The sequence below is a fragment of the Diospyros lotus genome, unplaced genomic scaffold, assembly GCF_014633365.1.
Source record: "Diospyros lotus cultivar Yz01 unplaced genomic scaffold, ASM1463336v1 superscaf1, whole genome shotgun sequence".
NCBI classification, from domain to species: Eukaryota; Viridiplantae; Streptophyta; class Magnoliopsida; order Ericales; family Ebenaceae; genus Diospyros; species Diospyros lotus.
In genome coordinates this window covers 5,633,872-5,649,658 of record NW_026267104.1, presented here as the reverse complement: position 1 = coordinate 5,649,658, position 15,787 = coordinate 5,633,872, and the positions used below count along the sequence as shown (strand labels likewise).

General features: G+C 35.5%; 1 protein-coding gene across 1 annotated transcript; it reads right to left on the bottom strand.

The window, feature by feature from the left end:
- Positions 1–4,113: 4,113 nt before the first annotated feature.
- Positions 4,114–13,412, bottom strand: LOC127793155 (uncharacterized). The gene is made up of 7 exons (XM_052323939.1): positions 12,787–13,412; positions 12,348–12,696; positions 11,511–11,764; positions 11,182–11,236; positions 5,188–5,591; positions 4,679–5,027; positions 4,114–4,469 (listed from the first exon to the last, which is right to left on the bottom strand). The coding sequence occupies exons 1-7, from the start codon at positions 13,188–13,190 to the stop codon at positions 4,224–4,226; spliced, it is 2,061 nt and encodes a 686-aa protein (XP_052179899.1). The 5' UTR covers positions 13,191–13,412; the 3' UTR covers positions 4,114–4,223.
- Between the last annotated feature and the right edge of the window lie 2,375 nt (positions 13,413–15,787).

The following is a 15,787-nucleotide window of genomic DNA, read 5'->3' as shown; positions in this document are numbered from 1 at the left end:
TAGTACTATAAGAAGGGACCCCCTCCCCAGTAGTACTATACTTTGTACTGGCTAGAAACAAAAATGAGAGTCATGAGAGAGACTGATTACTTAGATAACAAGTTGAAATCGGGCAATGGACAATGGCCTATGGGAGTGGGAAAATGTCATATCATGGAAATTACGAAGTGGGGGAGTCAAAATTGAAGGATTATGGCCGTTATGTCAAACATGAAAGCACCCCGTACCTGCCCGGCATTTTCCATGTCTGTTTTTAGGTAAATGAAGCTGAGAGCAAAAGCCAGGCAGGCCCGGCCGGAAGCCGGATCACATCATCCATCATTCCGGGAACAGCATCAACGGCACCGATTTGACGCTGATATTTTGCTGCCCCGCGACTCAGCTACACCGTATCAAGCCACAGTCCCATCCCGTGCATCTTCTTCTCCCTGGCTTCTACTTTCCGTCCCCACAGTTCACGCTTGACCTCGAGGGATAGGAGGTACAGTACTTTTGGCCTTTTTGAGGCTTCTCTAATTAGCTCCACGAGCCACATTAATCGGGGAAAATTAAAATTGACTTTTTTTTTTGTGTGTGTGTGTGTGTTTTTAACTAAACTGCCAAATGGTAATGGCAAGGGTATATATATTGGATTAATTGTTACGCCTAGAGGCAAGGTAATATTAGGTTTGATTGACTGACTGACTCTCTAGCTAATTAAGCTAGTTAGTTATTAAGATATATATCTCTTCAAGCAAGCAAAAAATTTAGGTAACATTACACGAAGAATCTAACAAAGGGATAATGGAACATTCTAAATCTGTGGGTGGCCAGCTCATCAGCGTGAGTGTCTCTCTCAATAGAAATCTAGTAGTAACGGTGGGCTGCGTCCAATTATCTGATCAAACAAAAAATGGTGGTAGTGAGTGCGATGAGAGAGGGAGGGGTTGGGTTGGCCCAATTAGGGAAATACGGTCTGTCAGGTTGTTGCTAGTCATGTTTGATCTTGCTGCTTAATAATTTGAAACATCTTCTCCTCCTCCCTCTCATTACTTTTCCAATTTTTTAAAAGAGAAAGAGGGGACACAGTCCCCCCCCCCCCCCCTCCCAATTCCCTCAATTGTTTTAAATTTAGTTTTAGGTCTAATTTTTAGTCTCCATATATAGCCTAATTTAAATTTAACTTCAATACCAAAAAATTAGACTTAAAACTAATTAAATTGAGTTAAAAATTAACAACTTCTCGAATCTCAATCTTCATATATAATTTTATAAACAACCCTAGCTTGTTATTAAATTTAACATTGGTTTCGAACCACAAGCCCTTGCTCGAAATATTGCATGGGTAGGGTTGGGTCCTAGCTAGAAACATACCTAAAATGTTTGTGATAGGCTATGATCAATTAAGCTGAAATTGAACAGCAACATATAAACTAGACTCGTGATGCCACATGTCATGTGTCTGGCCTGATTGTTGTGGGGGTGTCATAATTGGCATTAAAAAGTGCATATTTTAGAGCCTCTGAGTTTGATTTTACTCATCGCCATGCATGATGGCGTCGTCGATGATACTACTCAGAGAAAAATCCTTAATTGTGGTATTAATCAAATTTTATGGTCAACCTAGCTAGCTAAGAATCGATTTGGGAACCTTGTTACTGAAATTATATATGTACTCTTGCTTTGTACAATAATATATATATATATATATATATATTTGTTAGCTAGCTACGCAAATTAATTCAGGTCATCCTTAATTCATCAAGCCGAAAGGAAGTTTCTTATAATCATGCTAAGAGAAGAAATTAACCAACCTCGCTTTAGTATCAAAGCTAAGAAGACTAATCATTCACCTAGATTTTAATTACTACTGGGTGTAATTAATGATAATGATGCCCCAACAACAAACGACATAGAGAATCCAATTTGTTTTATCTCGCCCACAAGTGAGACTTTTACATGTATTATAATTATAATAATTGATGTGTTTTCAATATAGTTTTATTTTGTATGATTATTTTATTGTTTGTTTTAGTTCAAAGATATATAAATGTGACTTACATGGTTTTTTTTTTTTTGTTGTTGTGTGATAAGCAAATGTCCATTAAAAATCCAAGAACCCAAAAAAATATTTTGGGCCGATGAAAGATATAATTTTTTCATACACGCAAACAAGATAACTGTGACATCCAAAAATTCATCTGAAAAAATAATTAATTATTCATAAATAATTCTAATTCTGAAATGATTCTAAAATATTAGAATAAACTTCATCCATAAGAGATAGATACCATCCATAAATCCATAACAATCTTAGTCTTAAGATTAATTAAGATAAACATCATATATATAAAAGATAAATGTTATTTATAACAAATATAGTCTTAAGCAAACTAGAATTAATCAAAATAATTGTTATCTACAAAAATCTTAATTATGTTACTTTAGATTGCTTCATATTTTTCTATAAATAAGTAGATACTCATTTATGAAAATGTACGACGTTTCTGATACTGATTTTAATACAGTTTCTTTCATCATATTCAGTGTTTAATTTAAACATCGGAGTGTTTGTGCGGATATCTCCCCATGCCCTCTAATTATTTTTTTTTAATTTTTGCAGATTCAAGCGACTTGATGATGACATTTTCAATCAACTAAATTCATTGTTATATCTAGATAACAATAATTTCAAAAATAACTTTGTGAGAAAAGAAAGCGACCCACTAATTATAAAACACGAATCATTAGTGATGTGCACTAACCATAGATTGTTCCTTCTTGATACAGAATTATTGGCTAAGAGTTAGTATGTGCATAAGATCGAGTTAGGATATATAAGATTCTCACATGTATATAACTCAACGAGATACAGTTAAAATAAGACTACATTATTGTCTATTGGTAGCTCAAAGATGCACATGCACAAACATGACTTTCATGATTTCGTCTTAAAAGAAATTTCGTGAAAAAATATAATAACTTTTTATTTATAATCATCTCTAACTTAGATCGACATAGAATATTGTCTCTCCCGAAATAAGCTCTCTACTCAAGAGTGTGTTATATTTAACGGGGAGCTAGCATAAGGTTATAACAAACGATACATAAATAATGTAGTTAAAATAAGATTATATTTACCTGACATTTTATATTATTTATTTTAATTTAAAGATAAATAGACATGTCTTAGTCTTAAAAAAAAATCCATCAAAAAAAGAAATAATCTTTTATTTATAAGTTATAACATAACTACCAAAATAAGTAGTAGTACTATATATAAAATTATCTCTCCCTAATAATAACTTTTAAGGAATATAATAAAATAATTAACGAAGTAAAATGAATAGACATGAGACATGAAAGGTGAGGGAGAAAGGAGGCTTAGTACAAGTGGCGTCAAGTCTTAAATTAGTTTGCAAGGAATGAGGCTTTGGATAATGCTTTTAACCCAAGCTTTGGATAGCGCTTGGAGGCTGCATTGGAAGACCTTTTCTGGTTTCTGGTTCCCGGCCCGGCTGCTTGGCCTTAATTGCTACACCATCCATTTCAGTGAAACACTGTGCTAATTAATTATTTTCTATAATATATATTTCCATTAAAATTTCATGATTATAAAAATACTATACTCAAGCCAATGTTGATAATAATAAATAAATAACTAAACTGAGTGACATTTTCTTTCCTTTTTTTTTTATTTTGTTTTTGATTGACATAAACTGAGAGTGACAATATTGATATATAATTCCTAGTTGGAAGATAAGGAGAGTGTCGACGTGACAGTGGTGTGTCTGTTTTTAACTCTGGAAAAAGAAATTGGTAGCTAAATCCTTCGCATCTGTAACTCCAAACCAATCAAAAGAAAGAGAAAGAAAACAACTGGGTGGGGAATCAAATCAACGTTGCAGTAATAATAATTAATTAATTCCTCTTCTCAATAATATATTAAAAAAATAATAACAATAACAGCGACGAAGACGACGACAACAAGAACAATAAAAATAAAATCGAAATTGGGGGGGTTTGTAATTCTTGGTTTGCTTAATGTGGCAAGTGGGTGGGCACAATGGAGGATTGAGAGGTTGGCAGATTATTCCCAAAAAGGTGAGATGCAGAGTGAGTGAGTGAGTGAGTGAGTGAGGCATTATATATATATATATATATATAGAGAGAGAGAGAGAGAGAGAGAGGGAGATGTGTGTGTGTGTGTGTGTGTGTTATGATTGGGAAGCAGACTCAGACTACTACTTATTGGAACGGAAGAGAGCCAGGCGGTTGTCTCCCAGCCTGGAGCTGTAAGCCGACTTCTTGTAGTCAGTCCATGTGAACTCCTTGTACAGCTTCTCCTCTCCTTCTTCCACCTTGCAAGAATAGGGCCCTATCTTTTCACTCAGCTTTGGCCCTCCAAAGTATATCATTGACACCCTTGATTTCAAGCTGTTTGCTGATACTCTGTGCCTCACACTCTTCAGCCTCCCATTCGTCATCACCTGTATGTACCCCACCCACTTCTGTACTTACTTGTTTGCCACCCATGAAATTAACACATGCAAAAAGCAAAAGCAAACACAAAAAGAAAAGAAAAAAAAAAAAAACAAGACAAAAATTCAAGGGTACAACGCCCTTTGAATTTTTTTGATAAAAATTGACAAGTGACGGTTCAAATCAAGGGAGGAGGAGTGGTGGCGGTGTTTATTACCTGCAAGCAATCGCCAACGCTGATGAAGAAGGAGTTGTGCGCCGGTGGGACTGAAACCCAGGTCCCATCTTTGAGGCAGATTTCGAGGCCCGAAGTGTCGTTAGATCTCAACACGGAGATGATCTGCGGGTCGGTGTGCTCGCCGAACCCAACCACATTTTGGCCGCTCAGCTCTTGGAGCTCCGAGCATGGCGGATAATGGTTCAGCCTCAGAAGACAGTCGCTATTCTCTTCTCTCAGCAGCCTCGCGAACACATTCCTCGGCTCCATCCTCAGCCCTTCTGCTATCAATTCCAGAACTTCACACGCCACCTCTTTCACCGCCGTCAAATACCCAATCAGCGCATTCCTGCGGAAACACAAACAAAATCCTTAAAAGTAAGTTTGTTTGATTGATCGATGTCATTGCTATTGGTTTGTGCTGCAGCACAAAAGGGAGATCAAATGACAGGAAGATATGCATTTATATGGGGGGGAGAAGTTTGTTTTCTTTTCGTTTAATTTCTTACTGGGAAAATGGTGGGTTTCCCTGGAAGATGGGAGAGGAAATCTGGTCGATGATCTTGGAGGAGGTGCTGAGGAGGAGATATTCGACCCAACCCATGTCGCCATTAGGCCCAATTCTGATCTTACCGTAGCCGAGAGGCGCCACCTTCTCTTTCTCCGACTGGGCGGAGCTGAAGAACCTCAAGGCATCAGCTTCCATTCTCGCCATCAACTCCGGCGGGACGCCATGGTTGACCAGCTCGAAGAACCCGAACTCCTCGCAGGCCTTGACTATCTGAGTCTTGGCCCCCGGATTGGCCAGGTCGATCGCCGGAAAACTCTTGGATACCGACGTGGGTTGGCATGTTTGGATCAAGGAAAACTGGTCAAGGGCTAGCTGCGAAAGCACCACCATTTTCCAGGAATATCATAGGCTTCGAAAAGCAGAAGATTTAATTGATGGCAGAGAGAGAGAGAGAGAGAGAGAGAGAGAGAGAGAGAGAAAGAGAGATTTGAAGTTTCAATATATAATGATAAAGAAGAGCCTTCCGGCTTTCGCCATCTGCTTGGCCATTTTGGGAACAATATGGAGGGGCGATGTGTATATATATGCAAGCACAATGGGAGTAACGGCTTGTCAACTTATGCTGTTTGGATGGGGCCAAAACCAAATTAATCAAAAGGGTGATTGTTCTTTGGCTTTTAAACCTATTTAGTAAACCTGAAAATATTACCACCAAACTGGTAATTGCCTAACATTAAAACACTAATTAAAAGCCACCGCATCACCCCCATCGAATTCATATATATTCAGTGTTGGAGATATGAAAAGAAGCAATATGACCTCAAAATTCAACTCATGAAGAAAAGTTTCTTTCTTCTTTCTTACTCTACTCTACAATTAATGATGAATAATAAAGATTACATGACATGCAATCGAGTATATAGATTGTGTATTACAATTTGTTTAGGGACCCATCACATCCTCCTAGTTCCTATAATTAATGTAAATGGAGATTGTCAAATTCCTAATGGAAGTAAAATTTTAAATGGGCCTAAGTTGGCCTACGCGTCCCCAACCACAGACAGAATAAATTAAGCCCAAGTATCTTGTTTGTTAGGATGGCCCAAGACCCGAGAGCACTTGTAGGGTTGTTAACGGACCTCAAACATTTTAATTTTAATTTTTGTTTTTCTTTTATCTCTACTATTCTCCTCACTTTTCCGATCCCATACTAATACTATGCTTAATTTGTGACCCCAATCCTATTGATTCTCAACATACTCACTTCCTCGTCTCGGGGGGTATTGATGTCCCACATTTCGAATTTGTATTAGAATTTGAAAAACTAATTAAGTAAAACAATACCCACCTTCATAAATAAACACCATTGAAGTCCGAATCCAAAATGTTAGCTTCAATATGAAATTAAATCAAACTTAGCCAAACCAATAAAAAAAAAAAAATTGTTGATTGAAATGAATAAAGGAATAATCAATTGCCTAAGTTCATCAACATCTGGGCCGACTGGTCCAGGCTTCCACCAGGCTGTTTCAGCCCAAAGGTAAAGACTTATTTTTCTAATTAAGGGTGTGTTTGGGAAGGTGTGAATTAATGGATTTGGGTAGAGTGATACGTGACTGAGAGAGCTTTTTTTCTTTTTGTTATTAGTAATGGAAAGGAAAGAGATTGGATGGAACTCTTTTCCATTGAATCTTCTAAAAAAATGAGCATTTTTTATCCCCTTCAAATTGGAGGAGATTGGACACAAAATTAGATCCATCTACCCATTATATATTTCCCTTCAATTTTATTACTTTTCATCAAATTGTCTCCCAAACAAAGACTAAGAATCTATCATTCCATTTTGCCCATTTATAATTTATTCTATTTTATTTCATTACCAAATCTCTCCTAAACCCAGACTAAGGCATTGTTTGGAATCATCCCATTTTTCAGAGAGAGGAGAGAGATAGTAGTTTAGAAAAGTAGAATAGGACAGCGTGGATTAAGAAAGAAAAAGGAAGATGGAGTTTTTGGCAATTCTCTAAAAAAAACATTGCCTTTTACTATTTAATGTGTTTGGGCCACGGCCACTTTTAAAAGATTAGATTAAAAAATAAATACGTTCAAAAAAGTCAAAAGATTAAAAAAAAATCACAAAAAATCGACCCATAAAGTTTTCTTAAAAACTCCCCAAATTAGTTGAGGTATGTCAATTAATTTTCAAAACAATGTCTTGAAAGTTAAAACAAACAATCTTGAAAGATATGAATATTTTCATATTTATTAATTTTATTCTCTAAAAATAAAGGACGATTCTTTACTTTTTCAAGTAAGCAAAAGTAGAAATTACTAGAATTTTTTTTTTATTTTTTGATTAAGATTAACTTAGACATTAAAAGTCTCACATGGGAGACATCATGTGTTACTAACTGTCTTTTTTATCTTATAATTTTTTAAAAACTTGGAAAATGAATCTCCCACACAATTATTGTATCTCAATAATAATGTCATCTATTTTTGTAGTAATATAATTGAGAAAGTAAAGTAGCTTTTACTAGGAAAAAAGGAACCCAAACAGAAAATGGTGCCAAAAATGCTTTGAAACTCCAACTAGAAACACATTGATTTGACCATGGAATCAGAGAATAATTAAAACTAGGATCCCAAGACTGGGAAAGAAATCTATTACAAAATACCATGCCAAAACCTTAAAAATTCATCAAATAACAATCTGTTACAATTAAAAAAAAGTCCATTTATCAATGTCTAGTGGCAAGGCTGCCTTGGTCAATGCAGGCTCTGGAAGAAGCCTGCTTTGTCCACATATACATAACACATAGATTCCAAAAAAAAATAAAAAAATCAAGTATATTTATATTTAGGCAACATTACATTGCTGTTCACAGTGACAGACAGCTATAGAGGGATATGCCTTGACCATCAAAAGAATGATTTTGTTAAATGTCTTTGATTATGTAAATAATAAAATAATAATAGCCATTCTATATATATATATATATATATAACCAAGCCCTCCTCCTAGGACAATGGACATATGTATTGCCTTGCTTGGACCTATTTCTAAGAGAAAACTGGTAATTGGCAAAAGCAAAGCTGTCCCAAGCACCAGCAGGCATTCCAGGACTGACTTCTCCATGAACAAAACCCTTGTAAAGATCAATCGATCAATTTAATTCATTAATTCACTCGTGATTAACTAATATATATAATTTTATAAAATATTATTTTTCGGACCCAAATCACCATCACCCTCCATTGATTATTTCTCCAACAACAACGAATTAAATCTTTATTCTACTACATATATAAAATTAGTTTTATATTATCTTCATTAATCATTAAATTATTTAATTAACGCGCGCAATCATCTTTTTTCTAAACGTTATCATAAAGAGTTGCATTAACTATATATTTTTTTAAATGAAAAAAAAAAAAAGGTACTAATCAATAAAATGACATCCACGTACCCACCACTCACATTTTAACACAAATTCTCAAATCTTGATGACAAATGAGGAATCTTAGGCTTAGTTCTTGTGAAAACAACATGGATACATACACATAAATAAATAAATATATATATATTTTATGTGGTAATTGATGATTAGTGATTAGGCCCAAGAACTATCACATCAGCTGGCCTAGAGCTAAACTAGAAAATTATTAGAATTAATAATTAGGGAGGATTGGAATATGATTTGGTCCATGGTGGCATGATGAAGAAGGCCAAGTGTTATTTCGTGGCTTTGGTTCAGTGAATGGGACGAGGAGATAATATATATGTTGATGTGCTTAGTCAATGAAAACTTCAAGGCATTTGCTCCCCACAAATGAAAAGGAATTTGAGGCATTGAATATGCGTATGATATTGTGGGTTGAATCCGTCATGTGCATTGATATATTCTCCAGGGGAATGATGTTTTCAAAGAATTTATGTATGTATGTATGTATGTATGTATGTATGTATGTATGTACATTATCAGGCCATTTTAATTAATTAATTAAACTCGTCGTATCATTGGACTTGAAAATTTTTGTAAAGTTTTAGTTTGTATGGAGCTGTCATGTTATTATAGGATTTGGAGTCAGAGAGACTTATTAATTATTATCTATGCGGCTTTGATTAATTAATGTGCATCATTGCACCCAACCCAAGTTGCTAAATTAGTGTTAGGATTGCTAGTAGCTAGTAGGCATACAGCTCGATAAAGAGTTAATTGGCCCATGCCCCTAATGAAATTTTCACCTATAATTCTCTCAATACTAGGAGATTTAATTTGTACCTTAGATTTTAAGTTCGTATTATGAAATTTTATTTTGTATCAAATCTTTTAAGTTCGTATTGAGTTAAGCCCATGCTATATCTAAGTTGGGGATGTTAATGAGTTTGAGCAGATTTTAAGAACTAATTTAAATTGATGTAAGTAGATGACTATTTTTCTAATTTGATTTGATTCAATTCTATTTTATTAGGTTTAGTTGAATCGGGGATATATAAATTCGATTTCACCCGATTTTAATTAAAAGGTTTTACTTAGTATGAAATATAAATATTTTAATTTTACACCAAAAATTATTAAATTATTGTTAGTGAGAATTCTAATTTAAGGTAATCAAAAATTAAACACATAATAATAATCAAAGTTACCCGCGTATTCTTAATAGATTCATCCATAATAAAAAATTTATCCCATAATTCTGTCTTTATAATTGAAACGTCAGCTGTACTTTCTGGAACTAGATTGTAGAAAGGAAGCATCTGACCTGAACATACCTAAGAAGAAAGGATTCAAATGTACAATTAGTCTATTTTCTTGATAAGAAGTACTCTAAAATTAGTATCGGAATATTGATATGACAGTAACAATTTTATATTTAATGGGTATTTATTTGGGATAATTAAATTGGTTAATTGGGTTCGAAAATTTCGTGCAAAATTTCTATTTCTTAACCCACCAGAATGGAATTGAAAGCTCAGTTTGTGGGTGTTTTGAATATGATTCAAATGGAGAGTCCTTTACGCCTGCAGTTTTTGTGGAGAAGTCCATTGTTTAATGACTTGGTCAGCCAAGCAAAACCAGAGCCAGTGGCTTTGGCTTGTGGTTTGCAACCACTGAAGTGAAATGGATATTTAAAAATAAAAAATAAAAACAAAAAGCAAATCAAAGTAACAATGATTCTGCTTTCTCGGGGCTGGAAGATTTACTGAGAAAATTAATTGGGTTTGAATAATCTTCAAGAAAACTCGCTTTTTTTCAGACTTTCTCATCATAGTTTAATCATGGTAGCAGTGGGCCTTTTGACTGTTTCAAGCCCAGAAAACTTTCCGGCGGCTCCTATAAAATACCCATTTATTAGTCAGAATTATAATGGTGGTGGTCTACTAAAAAATAGGTAGTGTTCGATGAATTTGAAATGAAATCTAAAACTGAACAGAATATTATTTAGACTTTTTAATGGCACTTTAAATGTGTCTTTTAAACTCTGTGCGTTAAAGTTTCGTGTTGTTGTGTAAGACTAATCTAACTCCGAGTATACTTTAAAGCCCGAGCCTTGGCCTCGTGATCAGAGAAAAGCTCGAATCATGAAGCAAGATTCTGAGAAGTTTCAACCCGACATAAATGAGTTAGCAACTGAAAACCATGAAAGAAAACAGAGATTCTACAGTCAAGCCGGCGGAAAATTTTGCGGGAAAAAAAGGATTATAAATTGGGAAAGTGTTGAAAACTATGGAATAGGGGAAGGGTCCGTGTAGACAGTTAAACTGCAATTGGATGGTCAAACAAAACTCTTGCTGAGAGTGACAACCTCTGGCAAGGGTCCTTTCCCACTGTCTGAGAATCTTCTTTGAGACTTTCCAGAGACCATGATGTGGATATCCATTCATATTCATATTCATATCCATTTTCATTTTCATTTTTCCTAAACATATTTTTTTCCTTGTTTATTTCTATTATAACAATTTTAATTAATTTATATAAATAAATACAGTATTTTGACAAGGCACATGTGAAGAAGCAAGAATGATGACATGATGAAGATAGCTTTGCATTAATGGCAGAAGGGTAGTTACAATTAAAAGCAGAAAAAAGCAAAGAAAGAGGTGGTGGGGTGATGATAAAATAAAACCAGAAGAAAGAAAGAAAGCTACTATATATATATATATATAAATCCTTTGCTATCTATGGCAAACTGGGTCAACCTTTCTGAGAGAGGCCTATGTTTCAGATTTGACAAACCCCTAAAAATATATTGTTCCTAAACAGGAGGCTCCTTTAGCTTTTTCTTTTCTGAACTTGCGTCTGCTTCTTCTTCTACTAGTTGTTTTTCTTCTGAATCTCGAAGCTGCCAAGCCTGTTGTCAGCCAGCCTTGACTTGTAAGCAGAAGCCTTGTATTCACACCACGTGAACTCCTTGTACAGCCTCTCTTCTCCTTCTTCCATCAATGCATCCAAAGGGGCAATCTTTTCACTCATAGGTGGCCCCCCAAAGTAGATCATTGAGACCCTATGTTTCAGGCTGTCAGCCAATGCTCTGTGCTTCACACTCCTAAATCTCCCATTGGTCATCACCTGCACCCACCCCAAAAAACCCACATCAGGATAACAAGCAACTCCTCAAACTACGCTCCCATTTTAAACAATATATATAATAAGTATATTATCCTGTTTGTAAAGGAGTATAAGTCAAAGGCACCCTTTGGGTACTGGTGCCAAGGAGGGAGGATGCAAAAACAAAAGAATGTTGGTGTAAAAACAGAGAAAAGCAATGTAAAAACAACAAATAGAGCTATAATATGACATGAAAAGACATCGTGTCAAATCAAAAGAAGTGCAGTGCACCTTAGAAAGAAGTATGAGGCACTGATATGCTAATATACCTTGGAATTGGGCCAATTGGCCCGTGTCTTATGAGCATCTAAACCAAAAACAGGCAAAAATAGGTAATGCTCGGTGGGGTGACACTAAAGCATCCTATATATATCTAGAGAGGGGGAGAGAAATATTAAGTTAGAATATAAACAGAGTAATGGCAATTGAAGAAAAGAAAAGAACAGAGGCGACCTAAGAAAAAACAACCCATGAACACACACACACACACACACGTGTATGTATTGAAGACGATAAGATTGGTAGTGAATTTGATTTGATTTACCTGGAGGGAGTCACCAACATTGATGAAAAAGGAATGGTGATCGGGGGGGACGGAGACCCACGTCCCATCTCTCAGAGAGATTTGCAGGCCTGCTGTGTTGTTGGATCTCAGAGCCGACATTATCTGAGGGTCTGTGTGCTCTCCGAACCCTATCAGGTTTCTCCCACTCAATGCTTGAAGCTCTGGGCATGGCGGATAGTGGTTCAACCGGAAAAAGGAATCGCTCTTCTCGTCCTTCAACAGTCGACTAAACACATTCCTCGGCTCGATCTCCAGCCCCTCCGCCGCCAGTTCCAGAAGTTCGCAAACCATCTCTCTCACATTCAAGATGTAATCGTTCACGACACGCCTGCACAATCAGAGAGAGTTAAATTTAACTACGGGGTGAAGGAGGAATGAAATTCAGAATAAGGGGTGGTTTTATAAGCGGGATTCTGACCTGAAAATTTCTGGGTTTTCCGGGGAAATGGAGGGGGAAATCTGGGAGATGAATTCGGGGGTGGTGGAGAAGAGGAGGTATTCGATCCAGCCGACATCGCCATTGGGGCCGATTTTCCTGTTGCCGTAGCCCAAGGGGCTGGGAGGGCCGGTCTTGTCCTTCTCCGGCTGGGGCCGGCTGAAGAACTTGAAGGCATCGGCTTCCAATCGGGAAATCAGCTCCGTGGGGACTCCATGGTTGATGAGCTTAAAGAATCCGAACTCTTTGCACGCTTCGACGATGCGTGTTTTGGCGGCGGGGTCGGCAAGGTCCACTACAGGTATTCCAGCGAACAGGGCGGGCGGCGGTTTGCATGTCTTGATGAGGGAGAAATCATCGACTACTGGGCGGGACAAGACCACCATGGCTGCTAGGAAGCAGAAGGGGGGAATTGGATTTTGGTGAATTAATTGCAGTAGCAGAGGAAGATGATGGAGATGGAGATGGAGATGGAGAAGCAGAAGGTGGGGGAGGAGGGGGCTTAAATGGGGAAACGGAAGAAATGGGAATGCATGAGCTGCGAGGTCATAGGCGTTACTAACTATAGAGGGGGGCCATCTGGCTCTCCTCTGCCTCTCTGTCTTGCTTTGCTTCCCAATTTATGCCACATACGCACACGGACACACACTGATTGAAAATATCAATTTGACATCTAATTCTTCTTCTTAACCACTGTCAATGTTTGGATATCAAATCAAATTTTATGATATTTATTGATATCGATATTTTATACAATACAAATAACAAATATTTTAAATACAATTGGTCTCGAGATTGGCTGTGTAAGTTGCCCATTCAAAAATTAAATATATATTCTTTAATTTTGTATCTATAAATAAATATATTAAGCTATAACTTAGCGTATATATACATTTATTATTTTTTATATAAAATAATAAAAAAATTTAAATTTAAATAAACTAGTCACTGTGACATATATGGCAGCCCAACTCATATACATAGATTGTGCTAGCTAGGCTAAACTTGTCCGAGGTGAAGGGCTGACTTGAAAAAATAGTCTTCTCACTCAACTCGGCTAAACCCATATTAAGTGACGTAAAAAAATTCAAACTTATAACTTCACACTTGTTTCGACACATTACAAAAATATTTATATTTAATATTATTAATAAGGGAAGTGTTTTGGTTGGGATAAATTTATCTAATGTAATCTGATTTTTTCTCCTTTTATTTTGAGGCAAAAATTCCACCAAAAAAAACATTTTTCTTTTATTTGTGATTGATTTTCTCACTTCTAAATAGGGAAAGAGGAAAACCCAAAAACATTTTTCTTTTTTCCCAATTGCATAGAAAGGGAGCTTCACCATTCCAGGGAGGGTTGGTTGGTTGGTTAGTGCATTATATATATATATAACTTGCTATTTAATTCTTAATCACTAATTTGTTTAGATTCTTAAGTTATTAGAAAGGGGGTATTAACTATATATTAATTTGATCTGGATTTTTGCTTGATTTGTGTATGAAAAAATACACAAGAAAACGAATTTGATGTATATTGATATACATATATGATTAGGGAGTAAGGTTTACAACTATGGGAAAACACAAGATCGAAAAACAAAAACCATGGTATGTATATATCCAGCTTTCTTAATTTACAACATTTGTTTAGTTAAAGTGTCATGTTCCAACCCAAATGTGACACCAAATGTTTGAGAATTTTCTTCTTTGTTGACTGATTACTAATGCCTCTAAACTATACTTAAGTTGGAAAAATAATCAACATTTTTAATCATATTGCATGTATTTTTTACATATAAGTTTGAGTATCAGGTATAATTTCTGTCTTATTTTTAATCATATTACTATTATAAGTATAGTGTTTCCTTTTCTATTGTATTTTTAAGTATTTTTCTTCTTTTTTTTTTCCCTATATATGGGCAAGGCAAGAGTGTGAATCTTAACACATTAATGTGTCACATTTTACGTCGCTCTCGAAGATGAGTGTCTTATAAATATATAATATCTTAAGTTTATCATATTTAATAATTAATTATGTTTAAATCATGTGTATGTAATGAAATGATATTAGATAATAACTTAAATATGTCATTTCTATATTATCATTGCGAGTGATATTGTAGCTAATTAATAGGTACCAAGATGTGGTCAAATCAAAATAAGTCATTCAATCCCTAAGATTAGAATGTCAATAAATAATGAGTATTAATTTCAAATAAGATATCAGAGAGTAAAAATTTTAAATTCCATATTAATTGAAGCAAAAAAGTCATACAAGGGTACATAGACTTTTAATTGACCATACTTAATAACAATTATTTTTAATATGTGAGTTTTCACAACATATAGTTTATACAAAACTCTCAATATCACTGACCTAATTGCATGTAATAATTTATAGACATCAATGCTTTGATAATTCATGAGAGAAGTTCAAAGCTAAAATGCAAACTTTCCAAATCTAAATTGGGGAAATCAAATTAAGAATTATGTCAATCCCTTTGAACCGGCTAAAGGGGCCGGTGTATGAAAGGCAGGTATAGAGTTTTTGTCACACACCCACCCAGACCCTAAAATATTTAAATTAACCCATTAAATTAAAAAAAGAAAAAAAGGGGGGGGGAGAAAGACGACTTCAATCAAGCAGAGACTGCAGTTGCAGGTTCAATGTGCATGTTTTGCACAGCGCATGGTGCATGGTACCATTTGTATGATAAAATAAAAGTTTGTAATGAATGTAAAACATATGTTCAATTAATGGCCTCAGTACAATACCTAACTCAAAACCTTTTACAGTTTGTCTTGTGTAATTGGATCTTCCATCACCGGGTGAATGAATTCCTGTTTTAAATAAATACCTTCCACAATGCAATGCAATACAATGCCCTGGTGCCTGGTGGTGGATGGAATGGATGACAACAAAAAGTGTCATCCCCAGTACTGTTGAGTGTTGAACTAACTAGCACAGTACGTAGTGGTG

Bases quoted from the DNA above. Each gene is read 5' to 3' on its own strand.
- LOC127793155 (XM_052323939.1), bottom strand. From the start codon at position 13,190: ATGGTGGTCTTGTCCCGCCCAGTAGTCGATGATTTCTCCCTCATCAAG. The intron at 11,765-12,347 runs GTAAATCAAATC...GGGTGGGTGCAG, and splicing joins ATGTTGGTGACTCCCTCCAG to GTGATGACCAATGGGAGATT. The intron at 5,592-11,181 runs GTATTTATTTAT...CGAAGCCTATGA, and splicing joins ATGTGCCTTGTCAAAATACT to TATTCCTGGAAAATGGTGGT.